Source organism: Rhea pennata, chromosome 20 (assembly GCF_028389875.1).
Source record: "Rhea pennata isolate bPtePen1 chromosome 20, bPtePen1.pri, whole genome shotgun sequence".
Lineage (NCBI taxonomy): Eukaryota > Metazoa > Chordata > Aves > Rheiformes > Rheidae > Rhea > Rhea pennata.
Genome location: NC_084682.1, coordinates 11,209,928 through 11,235,171, shown reverse-complemented (window position 1 = coordinate 11,235,171; position 25,244 = coordinate 11,209,928). Strand labels below are relative to the sequence as shown.

The 25,244-nt window shown below is 44.0% G+C and overlaps 1 protein-coding gene across 1 annotated transcript in view; it reads right to left on the bottom strand.

Annotated features, from left to right (window-relative positions):
- GALNT17 (polypeptide N-acetylgalactosaminyltransferase 17) overlaps positions 1 to 25,244 on the bottom strand; it is a 204,875-nt gene that overhangs the window by 109,759 nt on the left and 69,872 nt on the right. Inside the window, exons 3-5 of the mRNA XM_062592343.1 lie at positions 20,796 to 20,962; positions 11,569 to 11,743; positions 8,550 to 8,747 (exon numbers count right to left, since the gene is read on the bottom strand). Of these exons, the coding sequence (XP_062448327.1) occupies positions 8,550 to 8,747; positions 11,569 to 11,743; positions 20,796 to 20,962 (540 nt within the window). The remainder of the gene's footprint in view (positions 1 to 8,549; positions 8,748 to 11,568; positions 11,744 to 20,795; positions 20,963 to 25,244) is intronic.

The window sequence follows — 25,244 nt, the reverse complement described above, 5'->3', positions numbered from 1 at the left end:
CAGAGGCAAGTTCTTTCAGCAGACCCAGACTTCCTTCTTTACGGAAAGGAATCGCATAAACATTTTATCCCAATAAATTATGATGCCCTTCAGGAAGGTGGATTTGCTTTCTGCACGCCGTTCACCTCGTGAAGGGGCAAGCTCCAAGGTTAACCATCTCTGGCCCAGCTTGAAAGGTTCTTTAGGAAAAGTCTCTGCTGGCTTTGATCCTCAAAGGAGGACTTGAAGATTTACCTGCAAGAGGCCTGAAGTTTAGCAAAGAGCAGTGTTTCAATGAAAACAAGCCTGTGCTTGTAGCTGTCTAGCTGTCTACCAAAAAAAAAAAAAAAAAAAAAAAAAAAAAAGCGGCCTTTTTGAAGGTCACTTGCACTTGGCCAAACTGGACACATGTGAGCCCATTCTGGTCCCTGTACCATGATATTTCGATGTCTAAGATGACATTTCCATGATGCGCCAAAGCTGCAGAAATGTCAGTCTTCTTCCCAAAGCTTTCCTCTGACCCTCTGATTTAAAAAACAAAAACAAACAAAAAAAATCCACACCACAGATGGCCTGTAGGCCCTGCTCCTAAGCCTTAGTAATCGGTGGGAATCCTTCCATTGGTTTCAGTGGGCTTTGGATGAGCCTCGGAGCTCTCAGAAGCAGCCAATATTCACAATTACAAGGACAGTTTTATGGAAATGGAAAATCTTTTGAAACAAGATGCAGCATGAAACATCATGGACATAGCTAGTCATCACCTGGGCTACCATTAACAACCTACATACGCTTAAATCTCAGATACACCCGAAGCAGAGGCTTCATAGTCCTTCATGCAATGACACAAGTCTTGTAAACCAGACAGTATACAAACTTCTCTCATGCTTTGCATTAATTTAAGTAGCATTAAAATTACCAGATACAGCATTCATCATAAAAATGCATGACAGAGGCGATTCAAGCCTTGAACTGTCCAAAGCCCACAGCAAGTTCCTTATATCAAGGGAATTTCTATGAAGTTTAGGAGCTTAAAAGCAACCCTCTAGTGAGCAAAAGCCACTTTGCATAGCTACTTGGAGTTGACTTCTCCTTGATACAAAATCACATTTAAAATTAAAATAAGGAAAGTCAATTAAATATTTTTCCTTTGCACCTAGACCTGTTACCTAGCAAAACTTCTGCCTAAAAGGCAAACCCAAATTAAGAGAACTGAAAAGGTTCCTTGCAAAGTACTTTTGAAGCTGCTAAAACACTAATGATCATAATTTAATCCCAAATTGGATGACATAGTTTATTGACCCAAAGGTTCCCTCTCCTAGAGTCTGAACCCAAATAAGGCTGCCCCATATCAGTAACGATGGAGAAAAAAAATCCCTTCATTACTAGTTTTGTTAGCTTGGTTTCACAGGCCTCTGTTCTGATTACGGCAGTCAAGAGTGACCAAGGTTCAATTTTAAGACCAACGTATTTGGAAGCACCAGTCTCCACCAGTCACCCTGAGGATAGCTTGGTCTTGATTTGTTCCAAAGTCTACAGCAGAAGATGCTTTTGCCAGTTTGCTTCCCATAAGCACTAACAAAATCAGGCTCGGGGCAGTACATCCACATTGCTCCCAGATCTGGCCCAGTCTGCCAGGATTTTTGCTGTTCGTGCGATAGTGGGATCCAACCTCCGGGGCACGCTGAAAGAAATGGGGTTTGCAAGGGAATGAAACTTTGGGAAACAAAGCATCTGGGTGGCCAACACAGAACTTCATTTTCTTTGAGCTGCTTATGAAAGGGGGTTTTAGAGGTTTTAGAGGCAGAAATGGATTGTCATCATCATCAACTCATCTTTGTGTATTTTTGATTAAAATTGTATACAAATCCATTGAAGAGCTCCGTAAGTGTTCAGCCGCTGTAATGACATGCACATACTTAGAATCCCTATAAGCAAACGTCTGCACGAAGCATCTCCTCAGAAACACCAGGTGAGGTTTCCATTGCTGCTCCATGTCTGGCTCCTATGGAAATCAGCTTTTCCTTTGACTTCAGAAGCAGCCCAGCCAGAAAAGCAAGAGCGTTTTAAAACTATTTATACAGAAACAAGAATCTTACTGATGTTCATAGTCAGGAAGCACTAATTTTAAAAATATTCTGGGGTCCGTATAAACAGTTTTCTAGGGAGTTTGATTTTTTTTTTCCAAAACAAATGAACAAAAAAACCCAGTAAGTAATCCTTGAAATTCTGCCCAGTCTTCACAATGTTATCTACGTTTAATGGACTACAACACCTCAGAGTTGCTGGATGCCTTCTGACAGAACTCCACACTGGATACTCAAATGATGGTGAAAATATCTGTAATAGTTTAAGCAGGCTTGTGTGCAGCTATCTACTGAAGGTTTGATACAGTGCCGTAGCATGCTAATCCCTGCAAAAATGAGGATTCAAAGAGAAAGAAAACTGTCCTACACCTGAAAATTCACTTGCATCAATACTGCAGGAGGCTCAAGGTTATTCCAGAGCACTTTTTTTTTCAGTCCTATGGTCACTTAAAGATTTGTGCATATTCTGGGCTGTAACAATCGCCTGCAAGAAATCTCAACGGTTAGGCTGACAGAGACCCACTAAGAAATGAAAATAAAGAAAACGCAGTATTTTGGTGTTTTTGAAAGCTGTCACATGATGACGGCTGCTGGAAGCATTAAGAAAAAATAAGATCTGGCCATCCAGAATCTTACAGCCTGACCCAACAAAATACCAGTCCAGCAGAGGGATTTCATTCATAATTTTATACCTGAATCTACAAAACAAACAAGCAGTTGCATCTCCGAAACGATTACCTTTCCTCTCAGCTCAACCTGCCCCCAAGGCAAATGCATCCATGTCAAGGGCAAAAAGATTATTCCCTTGTTCTGACACGATGTTGCTGAGATAGTTTCTGAAATAGTAATAATATTAAAAATAACACAATGGGAAGTCTACAAGTAAATCCTCATGGGTTTACTGTGAGTAAAATGGACAGCAAGAAAGGTGGGAGACCTCACTGCCATTTGCAGTCTACAAACGGAGAATAGTTCATTATAAACACTGCAAAAATTTTGTTAAGCAGTAGAATCAGGCACCTTTTCACCGCTCACATATATTACATTTAATAACCTCAAACTCCTCTTTTTTCTCCATCTTGACCACTGCCTCATTTATAAGAGGGATAAGAGTTCTCTCTTTCATAAGTACGTTGTGAAAGCAAATTCATTAGTATTTGTGAGGCTGAGATAACAGGTAATTGGGTGAGTTAATTCAAATTATTTTAATCTTCAGGAAAAAAAAAATCCGCCAGACTTTCTATTCTTTTACAAACCATAACTCTCAAAAGTGCTTTCCTACTCACAGTGAACTTAATACTAATCAAATGAGCCTTTGTCTTCCAACACCAATAAAGATTAAGCCCTACATAAAACAGCTGCAACAAAGCCCCATCCGAAGACCAATTTAACCTGCTAGTTGCTTCACAGTTGGTGCACAGCTGGCACTCTGCACATTGCATGCTTGGAAAAAGGCCTGTTCACCATCTCCAAGTCACCCTAGGCCTTCACCTTCAGTGAAATGCCACACTAAGGGGCATTTCACCAACTAACTGAAGCTGCTCAGCGGTGCTTTTGCCCACTGGACTGAACTGATTCACTCAGCTGAGTGTGGAAAACACCAAAAGGAGGCCAGGAAATCTATTTATAGCCATTTGGGAACAGTGGGGTCACAACACTGCCCATGGACCCACCAAGCAAGCAGCCAAGATCGAAGTGTCTCATCTCCCCGGAGGGTTACACAGAGACCAGGAAAGCACAGTGACCCCAAGCTCCACACTCGGGTAAGTGTCCCTCTTCCTCAAGGCTGCTTAATATGCACTATCCTCTTGCTTAGCTTCCTGAAGAGGCACAGATTCAAGAGTGCCGTGAATTGGTTTCACGAATCAGACCCCTGGAACTGTCATTGTCTTATATACACATAATTATAAAACATGAGTCCTGCAAGGGAAAAGTGATCAGTATGTCTGGCCATAAATCCTCCGGATATCAGCAGTTTCTCTAAAGCTGTTTTTCAATGAAACTTGATGCAGCACAAACCTGAAGAGTTAACCAGAAAAAACCGGTAGCATTGGGACCAGCAGCCCACTCGTGCTGCAGCAGCAGAGGGGACCCACACACTAAGAAGCACCCCTCCCCCCCCCCCCCCCCCCAAAAAAATCATGTTCTTTCAGGTGTGAAATTAATAATTCCCAAGACCATGGGGTAAGGTAGATTCAGGCTCTGGAATACTCTTTTTCCAGATAATCTGCAATTTCACTGCATTTCCAAATGACCTTTTTTTTGTGCTTCCCAGAGAACATAAAAAGTATCAGCTTTGTTCCGGTTTTCTTCAAGACCCAGGTTTTCTGGGCACTCAGTAAACTGATCAATTCTATACGATTAATAGCAAAGGACTGGATAAATCTTGCCTACATCTGCTAGCACAAAGTAGGTCGAGATATTTCAGCACACATATTCACTTACATACACTCATCTACACTATCTGGAGGAGGAAATCAGAAAAATTCCATGGGAGCTCATTTGATGAAGTTAAGGATCTATGATGAATGTTTCTTATGTCACTTACTGTCTTCCTCTTCTAGGACATCTAATTTAGATATGATATGTTGCACTATAATCACAAGTTTATCTTCTAGGCAGAGCTAGTCAGAGCAAGTCCTAAGTCTGGCACGGAAAGCCAGTTTCTGAAGCACTTGCATGCATCACTCAGTGCTAAGAGCAAGGGGATCTTTGTGCATCAGGTTTTTAAATGTTAATGGAAAGAAATATGAAAGACAACATTTTATGGAATCCATGTATTACACCAGCATCCCTCCTAGTCATTATGGGAGATCTTTCCCTTGTGGGGATGTTATTGGATAAAGTGGGAGCCTAGAGCCAGTTTGAGACTGGGCCATATTTTAGATGAGTTTCAAGCCATCAGTTCTCTTTGCCTGGATAATTATATCTTGTGAATTATCCATGAGAAAAAAATCGTCTCCAAACGTATTCCCACAGCTGTCTGTCTCCAGCCTCTGCAGCGGAATATTTGGTAGGTCCGGATGCACAGAGGCTTGTAAGCATGCTAGAGCATCCCCCACACAGACACATCTCTCTGATCCACGAGGGGGACTTTTCCTGGGGCTGTCAATGCACCAACAGTATAAAACCAATGTACCAACAGTATAAAACCAAATAAGGAGCAAACTGCCTTTATTTCTCTCTCCATTTTTTATCCTAAAAGGTCACTAATGTACCTTTGTATATTATAATTCAAGAAATTTCCTCTAATTCCTTGCATAATTACATGGAGTACTGCACTGGTATTCCTTTCATGCAAATATTGTCATGAAATGCATAGTTTCACAGCCTCACATGACAAAAAAAATAACTGCAGTCATTTATTTCTGGTCTGTATACGGTTACACAACATAATGGAAAGAGACAGTATTTTTCATTAGCTTTTTGTTGTGGACACTACCCATTTATCTTTCCCATAATCCTTCCCTTAGCGCATGTTAACAATGTTATTTTAGTAAGTTCTTTAATTATTTAACATCACTGTGAGGCTACTGTGCCTGTTACAGAAGCTCTTTCCCAGAGTTTACCAAAGGCATTGCCCTTCCATCCACGCTCACTTCCACTCCTGTGCCCCGACTTCCACACACCATGACCTGGAGGAGCAGTGTCCACATCACCGGCACCTCTGATGAAGTCAGAGCAGATAACCACAACGCACATCCCATGTTAAAGCCAGGCAAGGGTCTCCAATCCCTGCTTCACTGCTGGTTAAACTTAGCTCAGCAGACAGGCAGGCAAACTCCTGAGATGGCAGGGTCCACCAGACCTGATGGGCCTCAAGGGACACCAGCCACACTAGCGTCACCCCTCCAAAAGAGGGAGCAATGGGGGCACCATGGGTATCCTAGAGCAGACCGACAAACCTCTCTGACCTCCCGGCTGTTGAAATCAGTAACAGTGTGTTTAATGCAGAAATATGACTCAACATCCCTTCATATTTTATCATCATGCATAGATTAAAAAAAAAAAAAAAGCGCACCATAACAATCACACGACCTTCTGCTGAACAGACGCCAAAGAACCTCAGGTGATGCCTCCACAGCTAACACATTATCTCTATAGCAGCAGATCAGAAGCACATAAAGCACCTGCTCAAAGCTGAATGCTATCCACTGGCAAAGTCAAACCAAGCAAAAAAGAGTGGTGCTCGTTCTGGATACTTGTGCAAGTGTAAAGCAGTTGTACGACTCCATTTACATTCCTGGTCTTAGCAGCTGCCTTTGGTAACAGGATCCACATCTGGGGAGCCAGAGCCAAAGTCAGGACCTCCAGTCTGCCCCCCACCCTCCCCGCTGTATCTGCATTGCCGAAGAGGAAGCTTTTACCGGCATCTCTCTGTTAAGGCCCAAGCTATTAGCAGCTTAGACCGTTCTGCCTCCACACAAATTCCCTCTACCACATACGCTTCTCCTCTGTAAATCATACAGGTCTACAACACCCTTGTAAGCAACAGTAGGATCTCAAAGAAACAGAATCCAAAAATCAAGCTGGAACAGAGAAGTCTGTTCTCATCTTGCCTGTTTCTAGAAGCAGTGCTAGAGCTGTTCAGCATGCCCAGAGCAGCCCCGCGGAGCATCTGCTCCAGCCAACGCGCAAGCGAACGTCTGTACTTCCAACCCACGGAGAACGCAAGCGCTACAGTGAGACAAGAGCACGGAGCAGCTCGGTGCCTTCTCTCCACCTCCCTGCACCGGCACTGGCAAGGCACTACAGCCCACCCAAGCCAGTTCAAAGGACTCCCATCTTGGGTTGCCTGCAAGCACAGTCAGGTTGTATCTTGAATTCACCATCCACTCTCTTCCTGGCTCTTCAACCCTTCCATTTTCTTCAGGTTACCATAGCTCTCCCTCTTTCCTCCTCAGTTGCGCACTTTTTTCCCCATCTTTTTTCTTCCCCTTCTCATCTGCTCTGCCATTAAACCTTGGTTTCTTCTACAAACAAGTTTGCATTTCCAGATCCATCTCTACCGCTTGCTTCCCTTAACTGCTCCCCCCACAAAAAAGCCTATTAACACTTTGAAATCAAAACAAAAATCAGATTCACAGAGGAAAGCACACCAGAAGGTCACGACATACATCTAAATGTTACATTTGAGTGAGTCCAGTTTCATTAGTGCTTCTTGCCTGCCAGTTTTTGACCACAGTAAGGCCCTGGAGTAGTGTCTCCACTGTCATAGGGCGCATCCTGTATGCCCAAAGCCTGCCTGTTTCTCCCAACTATATCAGTTCAGCTTAATAAAACTGCTTCTCCCTGCAATAATTCCCTGATTTAGACATCTAGACAGGCCAAGAAAGGCTTCTCTCAGAGATCGTCCACTTTCATGATCCTCCGCAGCTGCCAGTTTGACCACTGGGAAGTCAAACTGCCTTAGGGGTTGCTACAGCAGCTGCATTACTAACACATTGCTTTAAAATGCTTTTGAACTCCTCAGCCTCACCTTTGTATACCCCAGGCATTCATCCACGCCTTTAACAACCCCAGCAACTTGCATTTGGTTAAAAATAACTGTCTATCCCTCAAAGGCTTGATGCCTGTCCAGCGTAAACCCTTCCGTCAGTTCCTCCACTAATAGCTCCGTATGACACCTGGAGCAAGGAAGCAAAGCCCAGAGGAATAAAAAGGCTGCTGTATAAATTGGAATAGATCTAGTATCAGCTTCCATGGATTAAATCATTGACAAAAGCACAGATATTTTGATTTATATCAGCTATACATTTGTGTAGCTGCATTTATCCCAGGTTGTTACATGTCTGGGAGCAAATTTTCCCCATATTAACCAAGTTATATTCCATTCACCTGACTGAAAAAGCTTTCCTGATCAGAGCATCACTTCCGACACTTAGGGCTATCAAGAGAACATAACTGAACTTCTCACATACAGCAACTCCAGTCCCCCATCTACGCTGTGATATTCCTTCTTTTATGCTCTGTCCAAACCAGCCTGTCTCATGCCTAAAATCTTTGAGGGAGTGGGCAACGTTGCAGAGTTCATTGACCACGTAAGCCTCAGTGTTAGAAAAAGTAAAAATACATTTTTACGGCAAGTTTCTCCTAAAAGGAAATACATTTCTACTTGAAAAAACCCATCGGCATACCTTGTGAGTATACACAGCTCATTGCACAAGAATCAGCATCTCATTTCTGACTATTTGCAAAAATTTAATGCCATAACTAAAGCAAAGCGACTTTGTCACATGCAGTTAAACATACAAAAGCACAATTCTACAAAATTCTTCTTCCTCCCTAATGTTTCGGCATAGCGTTACCGAACCGTACAGCCCTCCGAATCTCTTTGCCATCGTAAAGCCCAAAGCGCCCGCTCTCGGCTCGCGTTACAACACAACGGGCAGCCTGACGTTACCGCACTAGAGCCGACCGCTCCGAAGCACCTTCCTCGCTTTATCTGTCCGCCCCTTGCCTCGCAACGCAGGCTCGGCGACCTACCTGATGGGCAGCGAGGGGTCGCCGGCGTCCCACCAGTCCTTGGGGGGGCTGATGTACATGCACCACAGCTCCCAGCTGTACCCGTGGGCAGAGTTCTCGTAACGCTGCACCTCGAAGTTGTCCTGCTTGATGTTGTCTATCGAGGGAAGAATGACCCTCCGGCGATTTTCCTGAATGCGCGAAAGTACTGGCTCAGCCCTAAGCGGCAAAAAGAAGCAGAGGGCAGGAAGAGACCATTAATTTCTCCGGTTACACACAGACAGATGCTGCAGGTTTTCTACAGCTCATGCATTTAATTGAGGACAAAAGAAACAAAGAAAGCAGGCAGTGTTACCATCACTGCTGGTAACAGAAGGGAATATCATGGTCCCGTCTGCACTCTCATTCACAAGCAGCATCACTGTCTTGAGAATGGCAAAATGCACCCAGAGGAGCTAAGCGACTACCATGAGGCTCCTCAGACTCAGCAAGGGACTTTAGATTACAACACATTGGCCTCGCTCTTACCACTCCACCTGACCCTGCTTTTATCAGCATGGAAAGTGCACTTAAGGACAAAGAATTTACATTGCTGAGTTTAAAAAATCATTTCTCAGAGGCTTGTAAAGATCGGCCAGCCACCACGGAGATGCAGCAAGAGGTTTCAGTGCTTCTGCTTCACGGGATTTCCCCCTTGGACACATCATTGCATGGAACTACCATCAATTTGCCTACAGGAAGGGTCACTATATAGAGAGCTTAAACAGTCAGCCCCATGTATTTGGGGAGCTTTAGGGCTCTCCTGCACATCTGACTTTTCCTATGCAAAATTCATGGACCAGCTGAGACTATCAGTGCAAGTAAAGAACTATTTTCCACAAACTCAGACATTAACCTATGGAAATGAACGAAAGCCTCTGAAACTGGAACTTGTCTTTTCCTGCAGAGCTAGTACATCATGTTTTGACTGGAATACCAGTTTTAAAAGCATCACTAAATATTAATTCCATGTTATTAATTTTTTAATTCAAAAAATTTCCATGTTTTAAATATGAGCTTTCCTGAGATCTTTACTAAGACAACCAAGAAATCCAACAGTACATTAATTAAGGGCTAATTGTGCAACATAGACCAACTACACAGTCAGGCATAAAGAAGGTGCCTAGTGACTCCTTCCATACAACAGCTATGGACCATCAAATAAAACAGGTAGGTACAAGGTTCAACGCCAAACAAAAAGAGTTAGCCCATTACTCAGAAGGTAGTTAAGCAGTGGAGCTCCTCAAAGGATGCTGTGAATGCTAAAAGCTTATGCAAGCTCAACAGGAGATAAAAGCTCACAATGAATGCAAGAAGGGTTGCTGAGTACATAGAAGACAAGTTTGTCTCACATCTGCAAATAGTTGCAGGCTGGCAGAATACTCCAAATAAGTACCATACATGCCAGTCCTGCTCTTATGCCTTTTCCTAGGCTTTTGGATGTTGCTAGTGATATAACAGCAGGCTAGATATACCCCTGGTTTGCCACAACATGGCTGCTCTTAGGTACCTCTGTTGCATACGGACAGTGATCTTCTGCTAAACTCGGATGTGCATCTATATGGCAACTGCACGCAAGTTACCGCTTTCCTGCACAGAAGGACATCCTGCATGAAAATGCAATCCACATTTTGCTGAGGGAACATAGGAAGCCTGGCTTGAAGACTTGTCTTCCGCAAAGAAGGCCATAACTAGTGTGTTTTGTTTTGTTTGAACTCTGATATACCTAGCTTGAGCTTTTCTCGAGTCCAGAAAAAAAAATCCTGAGCAAAATAGGTAAATTCTTGAAAGCAGGACTACCATCTGAAGGATCTTTTCTTTCCTGAAACACAGTTCAAGGATCCATGTATGGACTTTATAGCTCCAAAATTCAACTCTAGTACTCCTGTACAGACCCAGTCAAACGTGTTCAGAGAGCAGCAGGTCAGCCTCATCTCATGAGGGCAGGAGCCACTGATCAACCAGGGCTCAGCCTGCCAACACAAGAAACCATTTCCACTCTTGATGCCTTCAGGGAAAGCAGAGGGTACATAACAGTGTGAGTCAAGCCCATGCTGCAGAAAAGCTCACTTTCTATCTCTAGAAAAGCTACTGCAACAGCTCAACAGCTCAGTAAACTGTAGACATATCGTCTACATTCGTAGACATATCAATAAAATCAGGTGTGAAGACCTAATGACCTGAAAAGAGGAACATTTAGCTGGGAATACAGACATCAACATTCAAAATAGCCTTCTAAATATACCCGTCAGCTGCATTATTGTTATGAAGAATCCGGTAACTGCCCAGACTTTTTCTTTTGCAGGATTCTTCCTTGAGTATGTTTTTTCACTGTTCAAATTACATGCAGGATAGCTTCTTCTACCTCCAGTTTTCTAAACAGGGAGCATTTCCTTTTCACATTTGTTTAGAGGAAAAAAAGAGAAAAAAAAGCATTCTCAGGCTCTTCTCATGATCAAGACTCAGAAGCTCAGAACACAAACTAAAACGCTTTGAATCTCTGAAAAAGTCCTTATGAAATGCCTTTCACTGCTTCTGCACCTTTGCACTTATTCTTAGCTGCAGAAGAGACAGATCAGTCTGAAACACAAGCCCTCCCCAGTGGGATCCAGCTGCAAAGGGCAAGAAAGCAGGAAAGACTTTCTCTTTCTATTCCTTGTCTAACTGTTTTTTTCTAACTTCCAGAAACTACTTGGGGCTAATGAAGTGGAAAATCAACACAAAAACACAAACAAACAAACAGTGTGTGTCCCAGGGGTGCATAAAAGGAGGGAGTAGAATGATTACAGAAAAGAAGGGCAAGTAAGGATTCTCCTCATATCTGACAATATCACCCCACCATATCTCACTGGATACAGCACTTCCCGTCTTCCTTCCGTACCAGACGAGTGCGGATTACTAATCCAGTGGATCTGCTTCCAGAGATCTCCTTACAGAACTTTGGACTATCCCATGCTTCTCACAAACACGCTCTAATACCATGATGAGGTTCAGCACCTACCAGCCAGCAGTGAACTCCACGTGGGCATCAAAGAACCCAGTGATCTGGCCAGTGGCAGCTTTCCAGCCTTCGATACGAGCTCGGATAAGGCCTTCCCTCTTCTGGTTGCGTACTACCTTCACAAGTCCCGGGTATCGTTTATTGACATACTCTTCCAGGGGCGCCTTCAGTTCGTCTAGAGAGGGATCAGAGAATCCACTGAGAAGGAGCAACAGTTTTCACCTAAAATCAGCACATTTTATTGATGGACACTAACATAACTTACCGGAACCACACATCTCTGGACACCCCTGGGAGGGATACAATCATTTGCAAGTTGTTTAGGTTGAATCAATGCTAATTTGCAGAACAGTTTTACAGACCTGATGGCACACTGACCATAGACCTTTTAAAAGAAATTCAAGCTTGCCAGTAACCTTCTACATGACTAAGGAGCCCAAATGTCATCTTCAGAAGTGAGAGGAAGCAAGAGGCCAGCTAGGTTCCCTTGAAATATGTGGGTGTGGGTATTTCAACCAGTACGCTACATTTCTGATCAGGCATTTTAATGCCCTCAGGATTGAATGGATTACTAGAAATGCCGCAAAAGCCATCTGAAGTAATTTAAGCTACATCAAACTGTGTATATCAGCTTCATGATCCTTTTTACTCAGCCTGACCACTACAGGCTTAGCATTTGTTGCATCTTTTCCAAGCACTGCCACCAAGAAAAGTTGAAATTCCCCCTGCTTTTATGATAATATGAAAGAGATTTGGGCATTACGCACAAGATCCTCATATCATGCATCTTCTACTTACTGGGAACTGCAGATCCTTTAATTACATTGTCTAAGGGTTCAGCCTGAGTTAATAATGTTGAAAGCCACATAGGAGTGGGGAGGGGGGCAAAATATATTCATCTATCCTGTGCAGCCTACTGAATTTCTGCTCAACAGCTGGAAACGCTATGCCAGGCACCACACAAAAAGCTAACAGAAAATTCTGCTTTTAACTAAATGCGCAATGCCATAAAGGCTATACAGCCTGGTAGGAAAAGCCATTGATTTCCCACTAGCAATCTAGCATTTTGTGCCTAGCTATTCTATAACTTTGTCAGAAATCTTAGTCCTTTTACTTCCTGGTATCTCAGTTAAACGAACCTAGATCTACTGCTAGTGTGGTCTGCTAAGGTCTATGCCCCCACATGAAAAACCACTACCTGTCATACATACTCCCCCCCTCCAGAGAGGAAAAAAAAATATATATACACACACCATTAAGTATTCTACTCTGTGAATTATATTACGACTTATAAGCAAGAAAGTCAGTTCCTAGTTGGACAAAACATAGCAATGGAGAACAAAAGAGTAAAAAGCAAGTCCCATCTGCTGGGCTTAGCCAGATAAATCATCAAAGGAAATGGGATTATCTATTCCCTCTCCTTTCACGCCTTCTTCCAAACACAGAAAACGTGCTTTCTTCAGACTGCCTTCTCCGGGATTGTTCCTCTCACATATCAATTTCCCAAAAGTCTCATCTCTCTTTTATTTTGAAGTGAGAATAAAAAGAATAAAGCAAATGAGCCCCTTCCTCAATTCAGAGCATCTGCATCGCATACATATATAACTCAGCAACTTCCATTTCATGCTGAGCCACTCACAGACAACCAGTATTTTATGGAGATAACATCTCTTGGGTGCTTTCAAGGAGACAGAGACACAGATTTTTTGACAGATAAAACCCCACAAGTACAGTATTTGCGTTTCATGTGCTTTTGTCAGGAGGCGAGTCATTAATGCTGCAGACCATGGAATTACAGCCTAGACTGAACAATTAAAACAACTTTCAAATTGCAGTTTTAAGCTTCATAGTTGAAGAAAAACAGGAGAATGGGAAAAACGATCATGAGAATTGCTTGCGCACAGCTCTAATTCCACGAGTTTAGCAACGAGTAAAGCTCTAGAGAGACAAAATCCTATCCGAATCAGATCGTGCAATAGTCGGGCACAAAATCCAAGGGGAAGCGCAACCATAGCCTCCTTTTTTTGAAAAATGAGGCTGGATGCCAATAAGGAAAAAATTGTTCTGCCAAGAGCACAAAGTGACCGACGTAATGTCCCTGGGGACCAGGTGGAGGAGAGGACCCAACTTCGCTTGTGTTTCTTGTGCGGTTCGAATCACCCCATTGCAGGGCTTGCACCACGATGGCTCTTCAGCTGAATGGCGGTAGCTCTCACCCCTTTGCTCTTAGCCTGACTAAACGAGGGCTGTATTTTCTTAAGATCAGCATCATTTTACCCTGGCTTCCTCTTACCACTCACCAGCACAAGCAAAAGTATCCCCTCCCCAGCCAGCAACGCGCGCTACGAGCGCACCATGCGGGGTGCGCGCACAGAAATGGTCCGAGACACAAAAGCACTGAACAGACACAGGAGACGTGGTCCCAAGTCCTCTCCGCTAACAAACTGCTGTGCTTGGCTCCCCTGCCGCTCTGGGTCAAGCCAGAGCGCGGGTGGGAATTACCTTTTGTTACGCGCCTGGGCAGTCCCGAACGGAGGGGATGCCTGCACGTGGCTATTCGTGGGTATTCAAAGCCAAGGTTTTGATCAGGTTTGAAGCTCAGCAGGAGGAAGGCACAGGGACGGCTGAGCAAGAGGCGAGCAGCGTCAGGAGACACGTGCTCAGCGCTCGATCTGGAGCTCAGCCAGCAGAAATGGCGATGGGGTGGGCTTTGCATTTCATTTCTCAGCCTAGCCAGAAGTTAGGGTCTACTCCTTCCAGAAAAACCAGTATGCAGTATCAAAAGCAAAATCCTGGTCGCTGGGAACAGCTCCAAAATTCCCACTTGAATATCGCATGAGCCTTGGTCCTGCTCTCCTCCCCTTCATGACACCACGGAAGGAGTAAGGAGGGGGGACCAGGGTTTGCATTCTGCAGCCGACAATCTTGCCTGAGCAGCGGGACTGACGTGGCCGGGTCCAACAGCATCAGTGGTGGCCCTCCAGCCTGGCGCTGGCACCGTGCCATCCTCGCAGACATTGCGGGACCTGAAGCACTCTTCTGCCTCCCCGTGAACTCCAGCACACGGTAAATCAGAATGTGCTCTCAAATCCAATCTTAATCCAAGTCATTTGAAGTGATTCCTAATTTTACCCTGCGTTTTCCTTTACTCAGCAGTCACTTCAGTGAGTGCCATTAGCATAACAGAAAAACTTGACTGCTCTGACGTGGCACTGTCAGAAGAGGTAGCCGCAGGCTGCGGAGAGAAGAGCTGTTGCATTAAGGTCAGTAGCAACAAACCTTTTCATCTGTCATATAAACTTAAGAAAGATTTCATCCACAACTGTTCTATCTTTGCAACATGTCCCAAAGTAGTATTATTCAGGAAGGCTGGGATGTCTGAAATAGCATTTCAGAAATTAAATGACTTTCACAAAGGTACACAAGCAAATACCCCCACTTAAGGACATCAGCTTTCACAAACTGGCAGCCTTGCCTCTGGATCCGCTGCTTTCAGGGATTCATGCATACTAGAGCAGAGGAGAAAGCACCAAGGAATTTGGACAACTTGCTGCCGTTCTCCTCACTGCTCTCTTGCACAGTGTAAAAGCAATGACTTTGCCCCTTCAGCTCAGGGCTGAAAATCAGAAGAATTCAAAGAGGTCCACCAGACACTGAGTAGATGACAATTGGTGCATGATATCCATTCCAGAGTCCATAAAATGAAATACCTGAAGCAAGGCAACAACAAAAAGCCAGGAGCCAAGGCAGGAGTAGAGCCAAGGCTTCCCAGCTTACCTTCAGCTTTCTTAATCAAAGGACAATATATCTGGTCTATTCACTCGTGAATCTATCAGATCTATGTGGCCTATACGACCGGTCATTTGATCCAAACTAAGCACTGCAATGGATTTTAGACAATCTTTTTTCCTTCTGCAACCTATGGCCCTTTTCCTCACACACATAAGCACACTCTTTTGAACAGGCCTAGCTGGAACATCCTTCAGAGCAAACTCACATCATTCCTAAATCACCTTTATTAAGGAGGTAATCAATATTTGTGCATGGAGGTATTTGTAAATGTGTGGCATTTGCCAGTCCACAAGCCACTTCCAGGGAAGACTTACAGAGAGAAACCCTATTGAAAATGCCAGCAGGTTCAGCTTTGACAGTCTCTCTTGCTCTCCGTCTGCCTATTGATCTTCAGCGAAGGGTGAGCCCAAGGAACTAGAATCCGATAGATCTGTTGCTCTATTAACAAAACCCAACTGTCAGCTGCAATGACTTATGCTATCTATTGCAAACTACATTTTGTCACCTACATGAGCATGTTTGGGAAACAGGCATGCCAGAGACAACGAACTACCTGGTGACAATAGAGGTGACATTCATGTTAGCCCAGAAACAACCACAAGACCATTGATTGTCCAAACTTCCACACTGCAAATCCTGCCCAAATCTCCCCAAATCCTGTCAGTAGTTTAAGTCCTCAGAATTAAAGGTGCGAACTAGCCAGTGCCACTCAAAGAAAGGAACAAACAACAACAGTACTGGAGGAGCTCAAGGAACCATCAACGACTACCAGCTGAAATATTATCATACAACAACGTCAAGGTGGTTCTAGAAGCAGGCCACACCTCATCCGCACCCCTAAAGAAAACACAGTAGTGTTTGCCAGTTGGAACTGGTGGAAAAAGCCTTCAGACCTTGAGGCTGTTATTGGGACCACAAAGAATTAGAGTGGGACACACCAATCAGGAGGCCGTGAGCACTCCAGTGCCATTAGAGCCACCAGCACACCCATCTGTCTAGAATCTCTTCCTTCATTCTTGCCTGGCTGAAACACCAAACTTATCCTGGTGGGGGTTACTGCTGCAGAAAACCCAAAGAAACTACTTCAACGGGCAATAAATAAATTAGAGAATTTTTCCAGTGAGACTCAGAGCCAGGTGGGTCTCCGAAAGCTTTCGATGTTTACTCGCAAATATTTAGGAGGAAACTGTGTAAAGGGGAAGAGGTGCATAAATGCACTCTAATACAAGATTACAGGCAAAGTTGGTCCCATTAGGTGCATTCTGCTTCAAATCTTAGGTTCACCTGCTTGAGCCAAACCCAAAGTAATAGAGGCAACCAAGCAAGGTTTGCCGTTCTCCGCATTTCGCCGGGTCTGAAGAACTCTGACCTGAACCCAAACGGGGCCACACTAGGTCAGCTCCAATTAACCAACTCATCTTTAGTTCAAGGAACCGGAATAACAAGGCATTCGGGTTGGACGGATGCCTAAGAAGAGCCGAGATATGACTCGGCATCTTGCAAGTCTGTTAAAACCTTGCTCTAAACACGCACACACAAAACGTGAGAGTCAGCTCCCGAGAGAAGGCACGAGAACCACTGCTGTCGCTGCTCAGACGAGCTGCAGAAGAAAGCGACACATCCAGTCACAGCTAATATGACACACAGAGGTAAATTACAACTAGTAGCATGTATCACTGAATGTAGCCAGCTAATTTAAGTAGCCTTTTATCTGAAGGCTTTCTTTTATACTAAGAGGTTTTCTTTTCAAAGAGATATTATCCCAGATTAAAAACACTAAAAGACAGACGGCAAAAAAAGCAGGTGATGATTAAGCAACAGACTCAGACAAAGCGTGTGACTGCAAGATAACGTAACATCTCGGGGGCACACTGCTGTATTCCTCCAACAACCTAGGCAACATGTTATCACTCAGAAACACAACCTGCACACCATCTTTGTAATTATACCCTTGCAACAGCAAACACAAATAAAAGCAGACTACAAAGAAGTCTTTACAAAGTATAATGCGTAGCTCATGGGGGAAGAAGGGGTCAAACTAAAACTCCCCAAGCTTCTCCCTTCAAGGAGGGATTTTTTTTTTCATTACAATATATTCATGTCTACATCCATTTACAGCTCAGCTATGAAGAATTAGAATGGCCATGTTTACTAACCGTTAATACCTCATTGCTTATTTCTACGTTTTGCAGATTTGCGCATCACATCGCGAGAAAACCATGAGCTCTGTGGGGCAGAGAAAAGCTTACCGAGGCTTTAGAAGCAGTTTGTGCCAGTCTAGAACCACAAAACACCAGAAGGTTTTCATGCCACCTCTGCGGCTAGCTGGTGAAGCATCTGAAGGGCAGACAAACCAGCAGTGCTGAGCACACATTTCTTTCCTACCTGCACTACTGGAATGAATTTTAAAATACAAAGTTGATTCAGAAATTCCAGGGTTCTCTAAATGCTTGTTTGGGAACATGTTTTACTCTTAAATAACTGATACATATTCCCAGTCAGTATTTCCACTTCATGTCCGTGTACATGAGTGCTCCCAGGCAGAAACTACGTAGAAACAGCACACTCCACAGAGTGAAGCTCAGGACCATAACTTTTCATGGACCATATTTTTTTTTAACCTAGAGTGTTTTCACCTAATGCTGCTTCTGGGGACCCACCTAGGGTTTCTTCAACGCATCTACTGGTTTTGAGGAATTTTTGAGCCCCTGCTCGCTGAAGGTCAATCTTCTTTCTGGTGTACAAAACCAAGCATCTGAAGGCTTTGAAGAACTAGGGTACCGCTACAAGCCATACACTCAAATCAATAATCTCACAGATACACACAGCCCCTCACAAACAAGCTATGTTAATTCCTCATCGTGTTCAGTCACAGCCCAAGGCACACACCCACGCAGCTCCATCCTCTGCTCGGCACCAGCGCGTCTCCAGAATTCATCTTTAAATCTCAGAGCTCAGGAGAATCTATTTTCCTGTAATTATTTTCCTGTAGGAATCAAATCCATTTATTACAACTACTTTGTTTGTAATATCCAGAGCATCAACTGTAAGATGTTGCTATTGCTGCTCACAATTACTTCCTACTGTTAATGTGAACTATAAGACAACATTATTGCCATTAATAATTCGTTCACGTCACTGAGGCTCCTTGACTATGCAGCGGGTGAACACATAGGTCCCAGGGATGCGTATTGGTTTGTATCATTTCTTTTATAGGAGAAAAAAATCAGACTGCTACATGCTTCAGAGGAGCTCTCCGTAACATCTGCCAATTTACTTCATTATCTCCCTTCAAATTCCTCCTTAATAATCTCAGCTGTCATGATGCCTACAAAGGCTCAAAAGCAGTAGTGCTCATATTATTAACTAACCCTACTGGCTAATAGCATCTCCTTGTTCCCTTGCAGTGTTCCCTTTATCCATTCTCCTTTTACTTCTGCAGCACAAGGTTTCTAGGAAAGACTCACCTTGGTCTTCAGGTTTTATATGACCCTTAGCTCAACTCCGGACCACTTCTTGGCGCCTACTAAAAGGCACTTGGGCATGAAGCAGGGAGCTTGTCCAGATCAGGCAAAACAGGCACAAAAAAAAAACCTGAACCCGCAAAGCTACCAAGCAGGCTGCCAAGCTTTGGCCACCTCTCCTCACTGCCCCTGTTGCCATCCAGCCCCCAGCCTCCCCACCAAAGCCCAGCAGCACCATTCTCCTCACAGTCAACACCAGGGATGACGGTGCCATGCCATCTGGCAGCAGATAAAGAAATAGGCTTTATTTTGCATCCTCCCTGCCAGCTGCAGTCTCAGCTTATTTGAGGACTGTGTGGGGGGTGCTTTCTGAAAGGATTTCACCCATTGTCCTATGCCTTTCCTAAGTGTTTCCAAAGTACTTGATACAATATTAGCCTCAGTGCTGCATCTTGAATGGCTGGTGCAGGCTGCTTAGAAACACACTTCTTTGTAGACAGCAGTGAGCAGAGAAGCTCAGTAATTACCACCAGTGGCTTTTCTCTACAAGCCTGTTCTCCTCTTCACTCCATTGATACTGAACTTGGAGAAGCAGCATTTCACATTGCTATTTCTAACCATCTAAGCAGAGGGCAATACCAACAACTGCAAACATGGATCATCCGCACTTTTCCTTCACAAGACAGAGTTCCAGCTCTAAAATCCCGGGGCTTCACTGGCGTGCGTCATCCCAGCTTTTGTTAGCTTCCCTAGAGCTGCACTGACTTCCATCAGTGGAGGAGCTGGCCTCCTCTTCCTTTTATCGGTAATTACAATTCATCAGCTTTCTGCGGTGCTCATTATTGCACTCGAGTACCTATTTTTACAGGCTTGAGTTGCTTACTGTTTTCCATCTCATTGCTATCAGAAGAGCAACCGCTCAGGCTTGCTTTGGAATAGCCAGAAAAAGAAAGGAGTTGTCCTCTTCCTGTGCCTTCTCTATTCTCCCCTGCTGATCACGAGATACACAGCCCGAGTCTATTATTCTTTTTAATATCATTACAGTGTGCAATACAAACGAACAAGGCATTAATCAAAGTACTTCAACCTTTTGCTAGTCTTCATGAAGATTTTACCTACGCCATATGTTATATCGTGCGACCCAACTATATGTTGGGAAAAAACAAAAAAGCTGTAGAAAACTCGAGTCTGAAAACATGCATGGGTTTTAAGCCCCTCGCAGATGTGTATTACCAAAAGAAAGGATGGTGTTCGAGAGCAGTCAAAAACAGGCTCAATTTAAGACATGAGTGTGGAACATGGAAAACCTCCACCCTGTGCCAAATTTTGCCATAGCTTGACTTGTTCAGGCCAGGTATGTTTGTTTCCTTCTCTTCCTCTTTGCATTTCTTTCTTACATCGAAAGCATAATATTAGAGTAAGGAGGGTCTGTTCTTTATTACTACAGAGACCCAGCCATTTATAAAATTTAGGACTTTATTTTTCAGATGGGGAAACTGAGGCACACCCAGAGAAAACACCTTGCTTGGAGCCACTGCAACAGGCCAGAACAGGAATCACTAGACTCCAGGGTCTTGTTCATCATATCTCTACAACCACCAAAATGTTATTATTAAAACCAAAGCTACAGCTGAAGCCAGAACTTCTGGACGCTACAGAAAAGAGAAATGTGAGAACATGTTCTGGTTTCCTTTAGCCTTCTAGTTCTTAACTCCACTTTCCATCAACAGTTATTCCAGATTTTAACTTCAGTATGATCCTGTTACTTTTATGCTACAGAAGCTGGAGAAAAGGAGCAGGGTGAGGACTGGTGCTCAGGCCAGCACACCCTCCACATCTGACCACACATCACGCAGCAGTACCACCACTCCCAAAGGGAGAGCAACTTCTCAACGGAATTTTACACTCCTGGAAAGACACTCCAAGCACACCCCTGATGCCTGGGAGATCCCAGATCACCCCACTGCTTACCTTCATCACTGTTGTCGTCCACAAGGATTATCTCCTTGAGGAGGTGAGCCGGCGTATGATTCACAGCACTGTGCACCGATCGCAGAATAACCGACAGCGCCTCGTTCACAAAGATGAAGATAATGGAGATCTGGGGTAGGTCCTTGGCGTATTTCAGCTCTTTGCACCTGTAGCCCAGCGGGCAGAGAGAGACACAAGGTTAGCAGAGCATGCACAGGACCATGGCTATGCTCAGATGGGCACACATTTGATGCACCGCCCAGGACCATGGCTGATGTCCCGCGGCTTTGCACAAGCACTTATTTTGGCTGCCCTCACATAATTTTGGCAGCATTACCTAGGAAGAGCTAGCGGTGCCCCAGAATATCCTTCCAGCAGCTCCAAGAGCGTGAAAGGGAGGGTGCTAAGCTAGAGCTCAGTTAACTGAGGTTGTGTTCATGCGTGACTACATACACACATCTGCAAGTGTATACGAAAAGCAGGCCTGCAGAACAACAAGTCTCCAACTTCACCTTTCAAAGCAAAACCCCACATTCCCTGTGCTGTTTTAAGATTAATAGATGCTAAGAAATGAGCTGTGGTCTTAAACTGCACTTGCGAATTTTCTTCCCATTTGCTTTTGAATGAACGAATACAAAATGACCCTATCGGTTAAATAGTTCTAATAAATGTTTTAGCTCTTTCTGCAGATTCTTGCAAATATATTTCTGTCTCCAAAATATCTCAGTGGAGCATTGCCATGAACTGGTCTCTTTGCAATTCACAGTCAATATAGTTTAAAGAAGAAAAAAAAAAGCAAGCAATCATCTCTCTGGATTTCAGGACTAATTACTCAAAGCAGGCTTTGTCTTTGCAGCTGGGTGTTTGCTTAAGCACATTTCTGCATAACGGAGCAGGACAGAGGTGGAAGAAGTTCCCAGTTCACCTGCCAGCCAGCTCCATCCTGGCAAGTAAAAGATTCAGATAGCATAAATACATCAGACATCAAGACGTAGGACACACACAGAGCAGGATTTAGGTAGCTGTACGTGGAAGCGCTCTTTCGGGTAGTCCACAGCTCTTCAAGGAGCACACCTACCGCCCATGAGACACAGATAATGTTTTAATGCAACTTTATCTTAACCAGAAGCCTGATCTTAATATTATACTTGCAGAAAGCCAAACAGGCAAGCATACAAAAGACCACTAAACTCCACGATAATACGGCACCTCTTAACTCCTTTGAAGAGCTGGCCTTGTGCAGGAGCTACTTGCGTTTTGGGGGGCTGCAGTTCCTCTTTCCTCAGTTCCGAAAAATAAAGATGAAAACGCTGCGCTCATACACACAATCACGTACGCCCGGGAGGAGTCTTTAACTACTTTAAACAATTTAATCCCACTCTCCAGCTTTCCGGCGAATAGACAGGGTGAGGGAAGACGGAGCAAAAGCGAGCAAGCCTTCCCCGCTCGTGACAGATTAGACATGGAACATTAGCAGCGTTCGCAGAGTTACAATGAGCCTTTGCCAAGTAAATCCTGCCCAGATAAGTAAAGAAAGGAGGAACGCAAGAACGATCTCCAGACATAGCTTCAAGCCCATTGACTAACCAACAATGACTCTATATTTAATTGTATTAGGTGTTTCTTAGGCAACTGCAAGCATTCTTCAGACTCCGCAACGAGACGAAGGAAATAAAAATTTGCACAGAAACACGGTTCTGTGAAAATCTTCTCCAGTTAAAGTAGTATGCTGGCTAGAAAAAAAAACTGTATTTCTCAATTTAACTATTGCCTTCCCTGAAGCAATTCAAGCCCTCTCCAAAGGCAGCACATTCTCCTAAACGCTGAACAGCATTTTGAAAGAGCTGTCTTTAAAATGAACTAATGGTAGCGATGGGGTAAAACAACGGCCGACCTGGAAATCCTAGCACAACAGTCAAACTTAAGCAACTCCAAAACCAAAAATCTGCTTTTCATGTATGTCAATATCTACTAAAATGAAGATAAGATGGTCACTAAAGGAAAAATATATATATATATATATATATTTTTGTTTGCTTTAAACAGTGTAACCTCTGCACAGTCTTCCATCTAGGCACATTTTTGTGGGTATAATGAGCTCCCTTCCCAATCAAAGTGCTTTGGAAGAAAACCAGACAAAGCCCTTTGAGGTTCATCTATCATCCACATTTGCCTGGCACCACTCTTACCATGCTTCTCCTTCGCCCGAGTAAAGTTAAAGCAAAATACAGAGGAAAACAGGTAAGTCGAAGGAAAGAGTAGGCACGCTGAAGCCTCATGCTGTTAACCCACACAATGCTGTGACTCTTTGAGGCTCAGCACATGCACAGTGCTCTCAGGTGGCTTCTTCTACAGGCACCACAACAGCTTGTCCTGGCCAAGAGGCCCTATCAACAGATCTGCCTTCACCCCAGAAAGCACCTTTTGTTCCCTCATGAGGCCAAAGAAGGGGGAAAATAAAAAAGGAAAGAAAACCACAATGCTCGAGATCAGATGTAATGAAAAGGGTCAGTGGAGGACTTGTTAAGAAAAGCAGGAACAACAATGGCAGGAGACGATAGGAAGGGTTTTCTTCTCTTCCGAGCATTTCAAGCACAAAAGGAACTGACCCAGACTCAGTCCTTTAGCCTTGTGGCTCAGGCTGAAGCACAGAAGCTGGTTGTTTTCCTCCTAAAACACACATCTGAGGCATTTGAGACAGCAGCTAAGAAATGGAGGATCTGCCATCTCCTGCCAGGTCAGGCAGTGAGGACCCATGTCCTACGCAAGCTCCTGGCTCCTCCTGGCAGCTGGGATGGAGAGTCTGCGTGACAACCTGTCGCAGGTGTCTGTTTACAGGAGGAGATTCCTATCTGCCCACACCCTAAAGCACAACAAAAACACCCCCCCCTTTTTTCTTTTCTTTCTTTCTCTCTCTCTCTTTTTTTTTTTTTTTTTTTTTTTTAACTCAAAGGGGCTGCCTTTTCTCCTAGCAGCAAAAGCTGGGAAGATGCGTGAAGTATCTCCTGCCTTCAGCCTGCTCCAGGTTAATCAAGAGGAATGACGTCAAAGGCCAGCAACAAGCACAAATCCCAGCAGGGACAACTGCGTAGGAGTTAGAGGCAAGCCAGAAGGACTTCCAGCAATACTCAGCCTAGCACACAATCTCCAAGATTACATCCTCCCCCTCCATCCATAGTAGTCTCCTTTAGGCAAATTGGCCAATTTCCAGAGAATATCCTTAAAATTCAGATCCCTGTCCAAAATCCCTCCAAATCTTGGATTCACATCTAGCTAATTATCCAAATGGGACCTGACCCCAAGGGATATATTTGAGCCTGAAGTATCACATGCACAAGGTAGCCAGAACTTCAGTTCTGGCACAGCTGCGGTCCTCAGCCTAGACTACGAGTTTGCCACTTGGGAGATCAGCAATTAATGAGAGAAATGTGATATTCAAGAATGTTCTCGGGGGAAATTGAGCCTAACCAGCTAAAGGAGTACAAAAATCCCTAGGAATAAATCCCTTCTTCTGAGGTCTTTGCCAAGCTTTATAGAACTTGAATTATCGAGGAGGGGGGTGGGCAAGGAATCCATTTCCTAGGTGAGCTAGAAATCTTTTGCAGCTCCTCGTGTTTTCTAGCAGGGGAATATTAGGTTTTATTTCTAATGCTCAGGTCCAGTCATTCGTGGTCTGCCCGCGAGCTCATCTCAGTCCAACAAAACTGGACGATTTCCAAGGGACCCCTGCGTGCATTCTGAAAACTTTTAAAATTCACTCAAATGTTAAGCAACAGAGAAACCAACACAACAGGCTCCTGCTTGGGTCCCCAATTAGTTACGCACAAAGAGCAGCACCACTTTTGAACATAAATTTGCCTACTTTCAGTTTTCCCGCATTACTAGAAGGTTTTTCAGAAATTTCTTCCCTGCCCTGCATCGGGTGCTACTTAGCACCGTTTACATCTGGCTGCAGACCCAAGACAGAGGCGCTACACTTGTGCCGGGCCTTTTGCATCCCGAAGTCCTTCAAACTGGGTAAAACTCAAACGCGCTTAAGTTGGTCCCTCACATTCCCCTCTCTGCTAGATTAAGGAAGGGAAAAAAATGCATTCAATTGGTAAAGCACATGGCATTGCTACTTGCCAACACTTGTAAACTAATTACTACAGGTCACATAATGACATTTTCCCCACTAAATCCCACTCTTTTCAGTTAAATGGAAGATGGCACCTGTTTGCAGGATTTATATCTAAATGCTGTGAGTCAACAGCAAAAAGAAACATCGTCTTTCATATCCTTTAGAGTTTTGTCTCTCATTTAGATCAATAGGGACATCAGAGCAAGAGATACTTTTATGTCCCACTAAATCACAGCCAACAGAGTAAAACTCTCAGGAATCAGGTGGTTAGAGAAGTTCAAGTTTGCAATCAGGCGAACGCACTGGGAAGAGCAGAAATAAGATAAATT